This window comes from Mauremys reevesii, linkage group 3, assembly GCF_016161935.1.
Source record: "Mauremys reevesii isolate NIE-2019 linkage group 3, ASM1616193v1, whole genome shotgun sequence".
Taxonomy (NCBI): domain Eukaryota; kingdom Metazoa; phylum Chordata; order Testudines; family Geoemydidae; genus Mauremys; species Mauremys reevesii.
This window is the reverse complement of record NC_052625.1, coordinates 23,827,915-23,841,308: the sequence shown is the minus strand read 5'-3', so window position 1 is coordinate 23,841,308 and position 13,394 is coordinate 23,827,915. Positions and strand designations below refer to the sequence as shown.

The 13,394-nt window shown below is 44.0% G+C and overlaps 1 protein-coding gene across 5 annotated transcripts in view; it reads right to left on the bottom strand.

The window, feature by feature from the left end:
• Positions 1–11,302, bottom strand: part of FANCL (FA complementation group L) — an 82,029-nt gene extending 70,727 nt beyond the window's left edge. Inside the window, exons 1-4 of one of the 5 annotated variants that reach the window (XM_039529827.1) lie at positions 10,757–11,302; positions 6,688–6,746; positions 5,736–5,796; positions 4,117–4,173 (exon numbers count right to left, since the gene is read on the bottom strand). In XM_039529827.1, the coding sequence (XP_039385761.1) occupies positions 4,117–4,173; positions 5,736–5,796; positions 6,688–6,746; positions 10,757–10,849 (270 nt within the window). In that variant the 5' untranslated portion in view covers positions 10,850–11,302. The remainder of the gene's footprint in view (positions 1–4,116; positions 4,174–5,735; positions 5,797–6,687; positions 6,747–10,756) is intronic. The other 4 variants (XM_039529830.1, XM_039529831.1, XM_039529828.1 and 1 more) reach the window with 4 other exon arrangements.
• Between the last annotated feature and the right edge of the window lie 2,092 nt (positions 11,303–13,394).

The following is a 13,394-nucleotide window of genomic DNA, read 5'->3' as shown; positions in this document are numbered from 1 at the left end:
GAAAGAAATGGGCTACAGTTGCCCTGTTGTCCAGCCAGGCAAAGACTGAGAGAGTACAATTAAGTAATACTGCAATGTGCAAAAACAGTGCTCAAACTGTCAACTGCTCTTCAGAATTTCTTTGTGAACAATTTTTCCAGGTTACCACAACACTTGTTTTCTCACACAACACACTCACAGTCCTCCCTCATCATTGCCTTGGCCAATAACTCTGCTATGTCTTGGATAAGCAATTAATGCCACTGAACACATTGCTTCGGAAATTAGAGTTACTTTACTTTGATGAAAATGGAGCAGACTCGTATAGGCAATCCTCAGACGCACAAAGAAGACCCCAAAAGTATTTTAGAATACTTGATTCAAGAAATCAAATCTTTACAAGATATCATTTAACCTCAATTTTTCAAGCATTGGTCTCTCCATCTTAATTTTATGTTAAGTGAATTAATCCAGCATAAATGAAAGAACATCTAAACATGGGCTGAAAAATATTCTATTCTGCCCATTTTATATATAAATACTTCCCATGTGATCAGTGCATGTTAAAACAAACTGTTATTAAATTTGTAACTATGTTTATATCGATCACAACAGCATTAAACAATCCATGACACCAGATTTTATTGTCGCTTTGTTTTCTGTTGTCTCCAGTAGTTATTTTCTCCATCAAAAACTGTGTATGACACAAAACTGAACCTTTCTAAATAAGCTAGAGGCCTGTTAGATTTCCATTTTAAATAATAAATGTTTTACTTGCAGACATAGTACAGTATCTATTTCTTGGAGTTAATTTATCTGATCTGCTAATTCCAGTATATTAATGCCTGGTGAGGGGCAGATACTTTTATTCAGAATTGTGAAATTACTTTTGTATATTGTTCCAATTTGGGTAATATGGTGGCAGAATCTTCAGCATTTACTCTCATCAACTATATCTGCTTTATATACACACTATCCAGTAAAATCTGTTTACTATTGTTTCAGAAAAGTCAGATGAACCATTTGTTTGACATTCTGCTATATTTCTTCTCACAAAGAAGAAATATGTTCTTCTGACAAAGATGTATAACTACTCTCCACTTACCTTCCAGTGTAGACAAAGAGTTGAGCCATTTGTCTATTGACTACATGGTGTTCTTTATTACCAGACTTAACAAGTTTGCAGAGTATTTGTTTTCATTCGAGAGATACAGACAACCCAATGTACACTCTAGAGTTTAATTTTGCATTTATCAAACAATTTTGATTATATGTGTGCTAAGGCTCTGTGTGCACTACAATTGTTACCTATGTTTAAGTAATATGCTTAAATGCAAGTGTGTCCTGCCTGTTATAAATCTATTTTGACCAAATAGGTTTATAACCATGATAAGGAATTGTGTTCTAGCCATGGCAAAGAACAAAACTTTCTCTACACTAGACTTATTTCCTTAATTTTCAATCCTTGCTACCACTAATGCAGCATCACTGGTGGAAGTACTGGTATAAACATGGTGCCAGCAGTCAGCAGCATCTTTAAACCTCCATGTCATCTGATCAGCCACAACACTGTTGTAAAATTGCTTGACCCACATCTAAGGTAATATTTCTGCTGCTGCTACCATCAGTGAATTAGTAGCATTAGGCTTTGTCTACACTAAAAAGAGTTTTGCCAATGCAAGTTATGCCGGCATACAGCCACCTCTGTAATTAAACCGCTGTTGCATGTTCAACCTATGCTTCTTGTGTCGGGGGAGTGCACGCACAATAGCAGCTCTTGCACTCACAGAGAGACCAGTGCACTGTGGGTAGCTATCCCACTGTGCAACTGGCTGCAGGGTGCTTTGGGAAGGGTTTGCAATGCCTCACAGGGGCAGGTACAGGGTCTCAATCCCGTCATTCCATAGGCATCCTACTACATTACCAGCTGCTTTTCAGCTGCCCTGGTAACCTGCAACCTAGCCATCTGTCAGAAAGCATGGATCCTGCACTGCTCTTCAGTATTGTGCTATGCGTTATAAACACAAGGCTAGAAGAGGATCCCAATGAGGGGACTATTTGGCTGGGGGATGCCTTGAAGGAGCATATTAATACTGAGCCACAGAAATGTGTGTTGCTGTAGTATGCTGAACCTGGCATTGTTTGTTTGCACCGTGCTATGAACCTTGCAATGACTGCTCTGTATGCCTGAAAAGTAACACATTTTAAATCACTTTTTAAAGTAGCACTCGGTAATATGACCAAACTGACATTGCTGAACACTAACACAAGACAAACCACAGAAGTGTGGGGGGAAGACAGAAGTGTGTGTGTGGCAGGGAGTGAGTTTGTGTGTGTAGGGCAGAGGTCCTCAAAGTGTGGGGCACAGAGGAACATTGGGAGACACGGCCAGGCCTGGGCCAGCCCCCCCGGGGGGGTAGGGAAGGAAGCGCCATCCAGTCCCTCTCCGCTCTCAGCTCTGCACCTGGCTCCCGGGCCTGTCCCCAGCTTCAGCATCAGGTGTGGCCCTGCCCTCAGCCACAGCCCCACTCCTGGCCCAGACTCGCCCCAGCTGCAGCCCCTGTATTCCTGTCCATGTGTCCTCCTTCTCCTCCCCCACCCCGGGAGCTGCAGCCCCACTCCTAGCCCTGGCCAGGGGACACGGACAGGAGTAAAGGGAGGAATGACACTGAAAAGTTTGGGGATCCCTGGTGTATGGGAAGTATGTGTGTTGGGGGGACAGTGAGTGGTTCAGCATGCTGCCTCTAAGTTCAGACAGCAGCCAGAAGCAACCAATCCTGAGGCAGAAGTTGGTGCACAGACAGCTGGTATCCCCTGGTCTCCCCTCCCCATCTCAGCAGAGACTAGTATACTGGCGGGGGGGAAGGGGACACTTTGACATCAGCCTCCACCTCCCTCCCCAACCCTGCACAGCACAGCAGTCTCTCTCCTCCCCACTCCGGAGCAGCAGCCCGCCCTGCCTGTCTGCCACTGCAATCCTAATGCTGGGGAGAGCTGGATTCTGCGTTAATGTTCTGATACCGTGATTCCCATCCAAGTTCTCCCACCACAGCCTCCTCTCCCCACAGACCAAGGAGATCCACCCCCTCCCCTGTAGTCCAGGCAGGAGTGTGTTTGCTGTGGGAGCCAGCATGCTCATCTGGGCAGTAGTTTTGTGACCTCTCCATGCTGAGGAATTTCAAAATTTCCTGAGGCTTTGAAAGGGGAGGGGCGCATGCCTTTGTAGCTGAATGTAGGGAAGCAGAGTTCAAAACAGTGAGCAGAGCACTCATGGTTGGCATTGTGTGATATCTCCCAGAGGCCAGTTATGACAACCTCACAAATGCAGTGTCCACACTGACGCTTTGTTGATCTAACTTTGCTGCAAAAAGCTCTACGCCTCTCATCAAGGTGGTTTTATTTTGTCGGCAAAGTAAGAGAGTCTTGCCAGCGGGACGCATATTGTAGTGTGTACACCTCCACTATTTTGTCAACAAAAGCTGCCTTTTGCAGACAAAACTGTGTAGTGTAGACAAGGCCTTAGTAGCAGCAGCAATAGGAAGATTCTGGGGGGGAGAAAAAATAGTGTAGTGTAGACAGCTGCCAACTCTCCCAAAGGGTGTATCTACACTGTAAAAAACCCCATAACACGGTCACCTCAGACAGGACAGAACTATATTTTGAATTGTGTTCCCAAATCACACTACACAGAACACATTACTCCAGTATGATGGGCTTTTTTAGTTGTTTGTTTATAAATGTAGAAAAAACCCTGTGAAGACGATATCAAGAGAATGATCCCTTTACATGGTTATAAGATGGGTATCATCCACACAAACCAATACCTGAGGTAAAAACACAATCAGGGAAGTACCTTCTATATGATGCTTAATATAACAGGGCCACTTGCTGGAGTGCTGGGTTATTACTTCTGGAACACTGCAAATAGTCCAATGAATAAGAACTAATGCCAAATATCATAATTACTAAATAAATAGCAACTAGCTATCTATAGTCCTAAAATTGCAATATTCTAATAAGGCTCATTTTAAACTTTAAAAAGCTAACAAATTCATTCATAGCTTTCTTAAAAAAGGCAAGTAATGAGAAAGTGAAAATTAAGACCAGTTGAACGTCTCCTTGGGATATATTACTCACCAGAATAGTTTTAAACTCCACCATAAAACTGACCAGATCAGAACAGTGTTGCAACCTCTGGGGAGAAAACGTCAATTAATTTCCTCCATCCAGTATGTTTCAGTAACAATTTTAGTTTCATTATCCATTTTCTGATATTGTAATAAATCAAAGATAATGCAAAATGGGGGGAAATGCAACAGATTTAAACTATATTTCAGTTAAAAAATAGAACAAACCGATTTCAATGTAAGAAATTTTGTTGAATAAATTACGTACTTTTTTTCATATAATTTAACTGAAGCTGACAGCCAATGAGAACGAGTAGTCTTCAGGCTTGTCTACACTGGCAACTAACAGCGCTGCAACTTTCTCGCTCAGGGGTGTGAAAAAACACACCCCTGAGCACAGCAAGTTGCAGCGCTGTAAAGTGCCAGTGTAAACAGTGCCCCAGCACTGGGAGCTGCGCTCCCAGCGCTGGGAGCTACGCTCCTCGTTGAGGTGCTTTTTTTAAGAGCGCTGGGAGAGCTGTGTCGCGACCACACAAGGCACATTAAAGCGCTGCCACGGCAGCACGTTAGCGTTGCCACTGTAGACTAGCCTTTCGTGATTCAGAGCCCATTTAAAAATCTTCCCTTGGTGACTAAAATTAAATTTAAACCCCACCCTCCCACATTTGGGTGTGTCAGTGCATTTCTACTTTTCAAGTCCCCAATTTCATTTTTCTGGGTGATAAGTCAAACTCTGCTACTAAAGAGCAGGCTGTAATAGGTAGTTATGTTAGCTAGCTATACTATACTATATTAGCACATTTTTCGGCAAAACTTTTGTCTGCAAGAGGTGTGAAAAAACCCACCCCTTGATCGACAAAAGTTTCACTGTCAAAAGCGCTGTTGTGGACAGCACTATGTCAGTGGGAGAGCGTCTCCCACTGACATAGCTAATGCTTCTTGTCGAGGTTGGTTTAATTATGCTGGCAGGAGTGCTCTCTCCCATGGGCACAGAGCAGCTACACGGGAGACCTTACAGCGGTGCAGCTGTAGCGGTACAGCTATACCACTGTAAGGTCCGTAGTTTAGACATTTACCAGAACTGAATGGGTAATACCATCTTGGAAATGAAAGTAGCCATCACAATTTTGTAGCCACGATGGACCCCACAGAGTTTCTGTGGACTGCCCGCTATTCTTCCAGATAGGGCCCATAAGGGTAAGTTCAGACTTCACAAGCAAATATATAACCAAATTAACACCCTCCTGTTACTGACAGATCTTCTAAACTCTCTTTCTATATTAAGTACAATTAGTAATAAAGAGCATGAGAAAAAACAAGAGGAAAAAGACAACAGCATAATTGTTTTCAGTTGTGGGCTTTTTAAAAATAGTATAAAGCACTCATTCATCTTAATAGTCTTCAAAAACTGAAGTTTGCAGGAAAATTAAAAAGTTATTTACAAGACTTCACTTATCGTTCTTCAGGGTAAGTTATAATTCCCCAAGCACCGCAAAACAATACATCTTTACTGTACAGTTAATGGAATTTTTTCTTAAATACTTTTAGGATGGTGAGGATGAGTAAACGCTTTTCAAATTTAATATTAATATTTTTCAAGCTCACAATGATTTTATAAGAATAATATACCTGTTTCACAATCTGGTGATACCCATGCAATACCTTCTTTAGACGCCAGCTACAGTGTATCCTAGAAATACAGTTTTCATAGTTTTAACTTGATTCAAGTGATCTTTAAACAATGAAACAGCATATGAAACAAAAGTCCATCTTACAATTTACAAAGTTCTCTCTCGCCCACCTCCCAGAAAAAACAAGAAAAAAAATATTTTCCAACTCTTAATTTTTTATACTAAGATGAGTTACTTATATTTTTAAATGTCACTTTCTCTAGCCAAAGTTCTTTAAAAATTAATAAGTAGACATTTACCTATAAGCTAGTCTCTATTCTAGGTTGAAAACAACAACATAATTCTTACAAGTTAATATGTCTCCGTAACAGATACTAGAATTAACAAAAAAAAAATCCTGAAAATGTCAGAGTTAACTGCCACACAGTTTAGTGGGGATATTGAAGATGATGACAAAAGTATATATATATAAAATAAACATTAATAGCTCACAAGAGCTAATTAGTTATTGCATTGTAATCTCATGAAAGTTAAATTATTTTCTTATTTTACTAATCTTCAGGGAAGAATATTAACTGCAATATTGATCAAAGCAACATGGTTGAAAAGACTTTTCACCTTACATTGTATGCTCTTTGGGTCTATTACTTGGATATATTTATATAACTCCTAAAACAAAGGGCATGCAACCTATTTGGGCTCCTGCACACTACAATAATATGAATATTAAATCACCACCATTCTTAAACACACTTTTTTTCAGGAACTTACAACTCAATGAAAACAGTATTATTTGGATAGAAATTTCACATAGCTATCAGACAATGAGCAAAAGAAGCCTGAGGCCAGCTACTCTGTGACACTAGTATTCATATACGTACACATACTCATACATCCCCACTGTAAGTCAGAACAAATGTAAGTGTATTTATCATGAAATATTACCTCACCTTGCATTTTTAAGCTGAAAATCTGATGGTAACAGTATCCTTATATGGAAGTCTCTATCCTAGAAAATAAGTGTTTAGTTAAAATGCAAGTTTGCAGATGTATCAAATAGAGAAAATACAGAAACAACTCAAAGGGAAGCTGCTATGAGAAAAATGGAGGAATAAACTTCTTATATGGAATTTTTTCTGCATCAGAGACTGCATTATTCCAAACATTGTTTCTTTAATCATACAGTACAGCATGTTATCTTTCAGATGAACAAAATTGATATAGGAAGAAAATCTCTAGGTAAGAGATCTCTGAAACTTTCTCAGTTCACCAGAGTGAAGACTTTTAGGTAGGTCTTCACTGCAACTAAACACCTGTGGTTGGCTGAGGTTAGCTGACTCAGGATCCTGGAGCTCAGGCTGCAAGGCTGTAAAACTGCAGTATAGACACAGGCCATGGCTACACTTGCAAATTTGCAGCGCTGCAGCAGGGTGTGAAAACACACCCTCTCCAGCGCTGCAAATTGCGGCGCTGCAAAGCGCCAGTGTGGTCAAAGCCCCAGCGCTGGGAGCGCAGCTCCCAGCGCTGTACGTTATTCCCCACAGGGAGGTGGAGTACGGACAGCGCTGGGAGAGGGTGCGGTAGCGCTTTGAAGTGAAAGTGTAGCCTCAGCCACAGAATCATAGAATATTAGGGTTGGAATTTACCTCAGGAGGTCATCTAGTCCAATCCCCTGCTCAAAGCAGGATTAAACACCAACTAAATCATCCCAGCCAGGCATCAGATCCTCTAAGGAAAGAAATTCCACCACTCCCCTAGGTAACCCATTCCGGTGCTTCATCACCCTCCTACTGAAATAGTGTTTCCTAACATCCAACCTCGACCTCCCCCACTGTAACTTGAGACCATTGGGTCTTGTTCTGTCATCTACCACCACTGAGAACAGCCTAGCTCCATCCTCTTTGGAAACCCCCTTCAGGTAGTTGAAGGCTGCTATCAAATCCCCCCTCATTCTTCTCTTCTGCAGACTAAATAACCCCAGTTCCCTCAGCCTCTCCTCGTAAGTCATGTGCTCCAGCGCCCTCATTTTCGTTGCCCTCTGCTGGACTCTCTCCAATTTGTCCACATCCCTTCTGTAGTAGGGGGACCAAAACTGGACGCAATACTCCAGGTGTGGCCTCACCAGTGCCAAATAGAGGGGAATAATCACTTCCCTCAATCTGCTGGCAACACTTCTACTAATACAGCCCAATATGTCGTTGGCTTTTTTGGCAATGAGGGCACACTGCTGACTCATATCTAGTTTCTCATCCACTGTAATTCCCAGGTCCTTTTCTGCAGAACTGCTGCTTAGCCATTCGGTTCCCAGCCTGTAGCAATGCATAGGATTCTTCCTTCCTAAGTGCAGGACTCTCTGCACTTGTCCTTGTTGAACCTCATGAGATTTCTTTTGGCCCAATCCTCCAATTTGTCTAGATCACTCTGAACCCTATCTCTACCCTGCAGCGTATGTACCTTTCCCCCCAGCTTAGTGTCATCTGCGAACTTGCTGAGGATGCAATTAATCCCATCATCCAGATCATTAATAAAGATATTGAACAAAACAGGTACACTATGAGAAATGCAAGCTCTTACAAAATTCTTACAGGATACCTTATTTTTGTTTTTAAAAGCAACTTACAACTCTTAAGTTAATTCTACAATTAGTTCCACACCAAAGACTCCAAACAGTAAAAAAAATGAAAGGCATCTAGCATGCAAGCTATTTTAAAATTTTAGCTTTTATTTTTGTTTTAGATCCCCCACAGTTATGAACTATTAGCTGATGCACTCTGAGATATCCCAGCTAACACGCAGCTTCAAGGGAAAATGGAACCAGTTTGTAGGGAATCATTTGTGTGTGTGCAAGAGTGTATGTACGTGTGTGTGTAAATACACAGTTTTGCAAACTGTAGAAGCCCAGCCTATAAACACTTATACTATCAGGTTTAGTTTTATGCATGTAAGTAGTCACTTCAGTGCGATTGAGGTTAAACACACAACACAGTCTTTGAAATATCGGGATTTATTTTACCTTAAACATAAAAAAAAAAAATCTACTTTATAAATAATAATATGCATTTGAAAGAAAGCAACTACCTAGAAAATTTGCATAGTAATGACATCGCTGAAGATCTGGAACAAAGCCAAGATTAAAACAAAACAAAAAAACCCACACACTTCCATGCTGAATTTCGCCTTTCCCCTTGCTACTGTAGAATTCACCGCAAAACACTAATGTAAGCTCATGTTTTATAAAAGGATAATTACAGGCCATCTTAAAATCTTAGTTTGTCATTAAGACTTAAGTCCAATCTACAAAGTCACATTGGTTGGAATAAAGGGTTGTATCAGACCTACAGTTAAACCAGTGCAGTTTCTATGGTAGATAAGCAATTAGAGAAGCTTGTTTAAGACACCAGCAGGTCAGCCATAACATCAGCAAAGATATAAATAATGTTTGGGGAAAAAACATGCCCACATTTTTTTTTAAATTATATACACAAATTTTGCTCCAAGGAATGGACATCCCAAAGACACCGCCTTATAGTGGCAAGGAGTCCTGTGGCATCTTATAGACTAACAGACGTATTGGAGTATGAGCTTTCGTGGGTGAATACCCACTTCGTCGGATGCATGTAGTGGAAATTTCCAGAGGCAGGTATATATACACAAGCAAGAATCAGGCTGGAGATAACGATGGTGTGGCTGATCTGGTTAGGTCCTGTTGCAAACCTCAATGCCAACTCTGCGCACATATCTACACCAGCGACACCATCACAGGACCTAACCAGCTCAGCCACACCATCACTGGTTCATTCACCTGCACGTCCACCAATGTAATATACGCCATCATATGCCAGCAATGCCCCTCTGCTATGTTCATCAGCCAAACTGGACAGTTCCTACGTAAAAGGATAAATGGACACAAATCAGATATTAGGAATTGCAATATACAAAAACCTGTAGGAGAACACTTCAATCTCCCTGGACACACAATAGCAGATTTAAAGGTAGCCATCCTGCAGCAAAAAAACTTCAGGACCAGACTTCAAAGAGAAACTGCTGAGCTTCAGTTCATCTGCAAATTTGATACCACAGATCAGGATTAAACAAAGACTGTGAATGGGTAGCCAACTACAAAAGCAGTTTCTCCTCCCTTGGTGTTCACACCTCAACTGCTAGAAGAGGGCTTCATCCACCCTGATTGAACTAACCTCGTTATCTCCAGCCTGAGTCTTGCTTGCATATATATATATATATATATATATATATATATATATATATACACACACACACACACACACACCTGCCTCTGGAAATTTCCACTACATGCATCCGACAAAGTGGGCAGTCACCCACGAAAGCTCATGCTCCAATACGTCTGTTAGTCTATAAGGTGCCACAGGATCCTTTGCTGCTTTTACAGATCCAGACTAACACAGCTACCCCTCTGATACTTGCCTTATAGTGGTTTCAAAATATAGAGAAACAAAAAAATGTACCCCATAACCTTAACTTTCATCATATATTACAACTCTGAATTTTATTACACTTAAATGTCCTTCCCCCCCTCCCAGAAAGAAGCAAATGTAATTCTGACCTTTTCAAAGGTCAAATAACTATGATACACTGTTTCATTAAAGTACAGAAAGGTAGCAAGAAGTAACTAACTTTAAAAGGGACATGGTCAATTTGGAAGTCACATTTCTGGCTAAAGATTTCATCGATTCCAGAAATATAAACCCCTACTTTAGGCTATTCAGATAGAAAAGATATTGGGGGCGGTGGGAGGAAGGGAAGGGACACGGTGTTCCTTTGCGCATTTACAGTATGTTGTATGTAGTCAGTGTCACATGTCAGTGTTTACTCATGTCAAGGAAGAGACCTGCAGAGGAAGAAAAAGTGACCAGATTTTCTAATGATGTCTATCGTAGGGCACTGACCCCGCCCGCTCACTGGGGGAGGGGAGTCTCCTTCACAAGCCCCCCCGCCCGCTCACTGGGGGGACACACTCCCTTCGGGCGGTGCTGCCGGTACCTGCACGGTGACGAACCCCTCGTAGACGCTCCCCTCGCGGTTCTGAGGCAGGAGCAGCGGGCACTGGCGCAGCAGCGCCCCGGAACCCGCCATCTCCTGCCCCGCGCGCGGGCTGGCGGCGCAGGCTCCTGTTCGAATCGAATCCCACGCGCCACCCCAAAACCCGCCTCTTCACGGGTTACGCGCATGCGCCCTGCCTCTGCCGCGGGGAGCCGGCGGGCTCTGGCTGGGCCAAGTGGCGCGCACGGCGCTTGAGGAAAGTAGTGCCGGCCGGCAGGCGGGCGGGGGACGTGGCCGTGTTCGGGGGCGGGCGATAGGTTTGCGCGAGGCCGGGACCGCGCCGTAGGGCTGAGCCGAGCCCTGATGCCCGGCAGTGGGAAGTGCCGCCAACCGCGTTGGGCTTTAGGCCGGACCCTCGCCCCGCGGGTAAGACCCAGGCGAGGAGTTCAGAGCGCGTGCGTGCCCTGCGCTCCCCCCGGCGGAGCCAACGTCCTCAGGTCCCTCCCGTGGGCCTTCAGTGCGCCTCGGCTGGAGCGGGCTCCGGGGCGCTGAGCAGGGCTGGCGAGAGGGAGAGCCTGGGGCGGCAGGCGGGTGCGGCTCGTGTGGACCTCCCGCAGGCATGACTGCGGAAGCTCCACCGTAGGCGCGGGACTAGCGGCACGTCTGCAGGAGGTCCCGCGAAGGCGCAGGACCGGCGCCCGGCAGCGCGAGCAGCGCGGCGGAATTCGTAGAGCCGCCCCTGGGGAGAGCCCTGACCCAGGCAGTGCAACTCCGCCATTGCCCCAGTTTAGTCAGCAGCAGTGCATGGCCGGGGGCGCACGCTGCCTGCAGTGCAGAGCCAGGGCTGCCCGCCCCTCAGTAGAGTGTAGCAAACTAGCAATGCATTTCCGTCGGCCCCCCCCCCCCCCCCCGGCGGTCCAGCTCTTCAGGCTCTTGCTAAGGCCTCGCTATCTCTTTGGCACCAGTAGCACGCAGGGGTAGCTAGGAAGGAGACAGTAGGTGCACTTGGGATAGTAGAAATGCAGTTGTTCCTGGCGCCTGCATAGGGGACCAAAGATTAGGAAAGGCTAGCTCCTGAAGTTTTTTTATTAGTTATATTACAGTAGCTCCTTGAGGCTCCATTGTGCTAGGCTCTATGCCAACGAAGAGGAAGTCACTGTCTCCAAGAAATTACAATCTAAATGGACAAAACAATCAAAGAGCTAGTGTGTGGGGGTGGGGAGTAATAGTATTCCCATTTTTCTGGTGGAGAATTGAGGCACAGTTTTAGGGTTGTGAGTTCTATCCTTGGGGGGGCATTTAGGGTATTGGGGATTGGGCCTGCTTTGAGCAGGGGGTTGGACTAGATGATCTCTTGAGGTCCCTTCCAACCCTAATAATCTATAATTCTATGATTAGAACAGAGAGTGGGTGATTTTTTCAAGGTCACTCAGGAGGGCTATTGCACAGCCAGGAATTGAACCTACATCACTCACAGTCTAGTGCTTTAACAATAAACCAGCCTTTCCTACTGCACAACAAATATGGGGACACCTGCACTCTGGCCAATGCACAAAGCTAGTCTACTAGTTTGAGCTGGGGACTCCATGTCATGGTTCTGGTGTTTTGTTCCCATTCTGCCACTAACTCACTGAGGAAATATTGAAGCACCCCAGCAGGATATTAGGTGAATTTCAAATGAGAGGTAATACTTATGTCTTAAGACTTGTAAGATCCTATGGTAGCTTCTACAAGAATAGGTGGTCACAACAGTCTATGATCTCCTATATTCTTGGTGCTGGTTAATGTGTTTTGACATGCAAATAGGTAAGTCATTGGAACTCACCAGACCTTCAGTTTATCGGTGATACAGAGTATGAGCAGTAGTAGCAGTTGAGTTCTCTACAGATGGTGCTTGTTTGCTTTAGACTATTCAGTTTCCTTGCCTCTGAGCAGGGGTTCCCAAACATGGTTCACGGCTTGTTCAGGGTAAGCCCCTCACGGACCGCAAGATTCTGTTTACCTGAGCGTCCGCAGGTACAGCCACTCACAGCTCCCCGTGGCTGCGGTTCGCTGTTCCCAGCCAATGGGAGCTGCGGGAAGCGGCCACTGCTTCCTACAGCTCCCATTGGCCGGGAACGGTGAACCGCTGCCACCGGGAGCTGCAAAGCGTCTCATGGCCCACCAGGGGCTTACCCTGAACAAGCTCAGGTAAACAAAGCGTCTCACGGCCCACCAGGGGCTTACCCTGAACAAGCCACGAACCAAGTTTGGGAACCCCTGCTCAGAGGATCCTTGAAAATGTTAGATTTTACTAACCATTTCAAGCAACATTTTGCCTTCTGATCCCCACAGATTGATGTAATATTGTCTTTAACTTATTTTTGTGCCAGATGCTCATAAACAAATGCAAATAGAAAGCATCTCATTACGCAATGTTTCACCTCAAACAGTTAATCTGATGCTTTGCAGTAAATTGCATCCTTAATAAAGAAAATGTGCTTTGGATCAAAACGTTTATTCTCTTGAACTATTTTCTCTCAAAGTGTACCTTACACCAATAATTACCTTATTTAATTACTTGGTTCCTGTGTACCTTATCAGAGTTGGTATTAGCCTTAATAGCATCTCATGCAAAACTAAATAAGCACCATCCTTC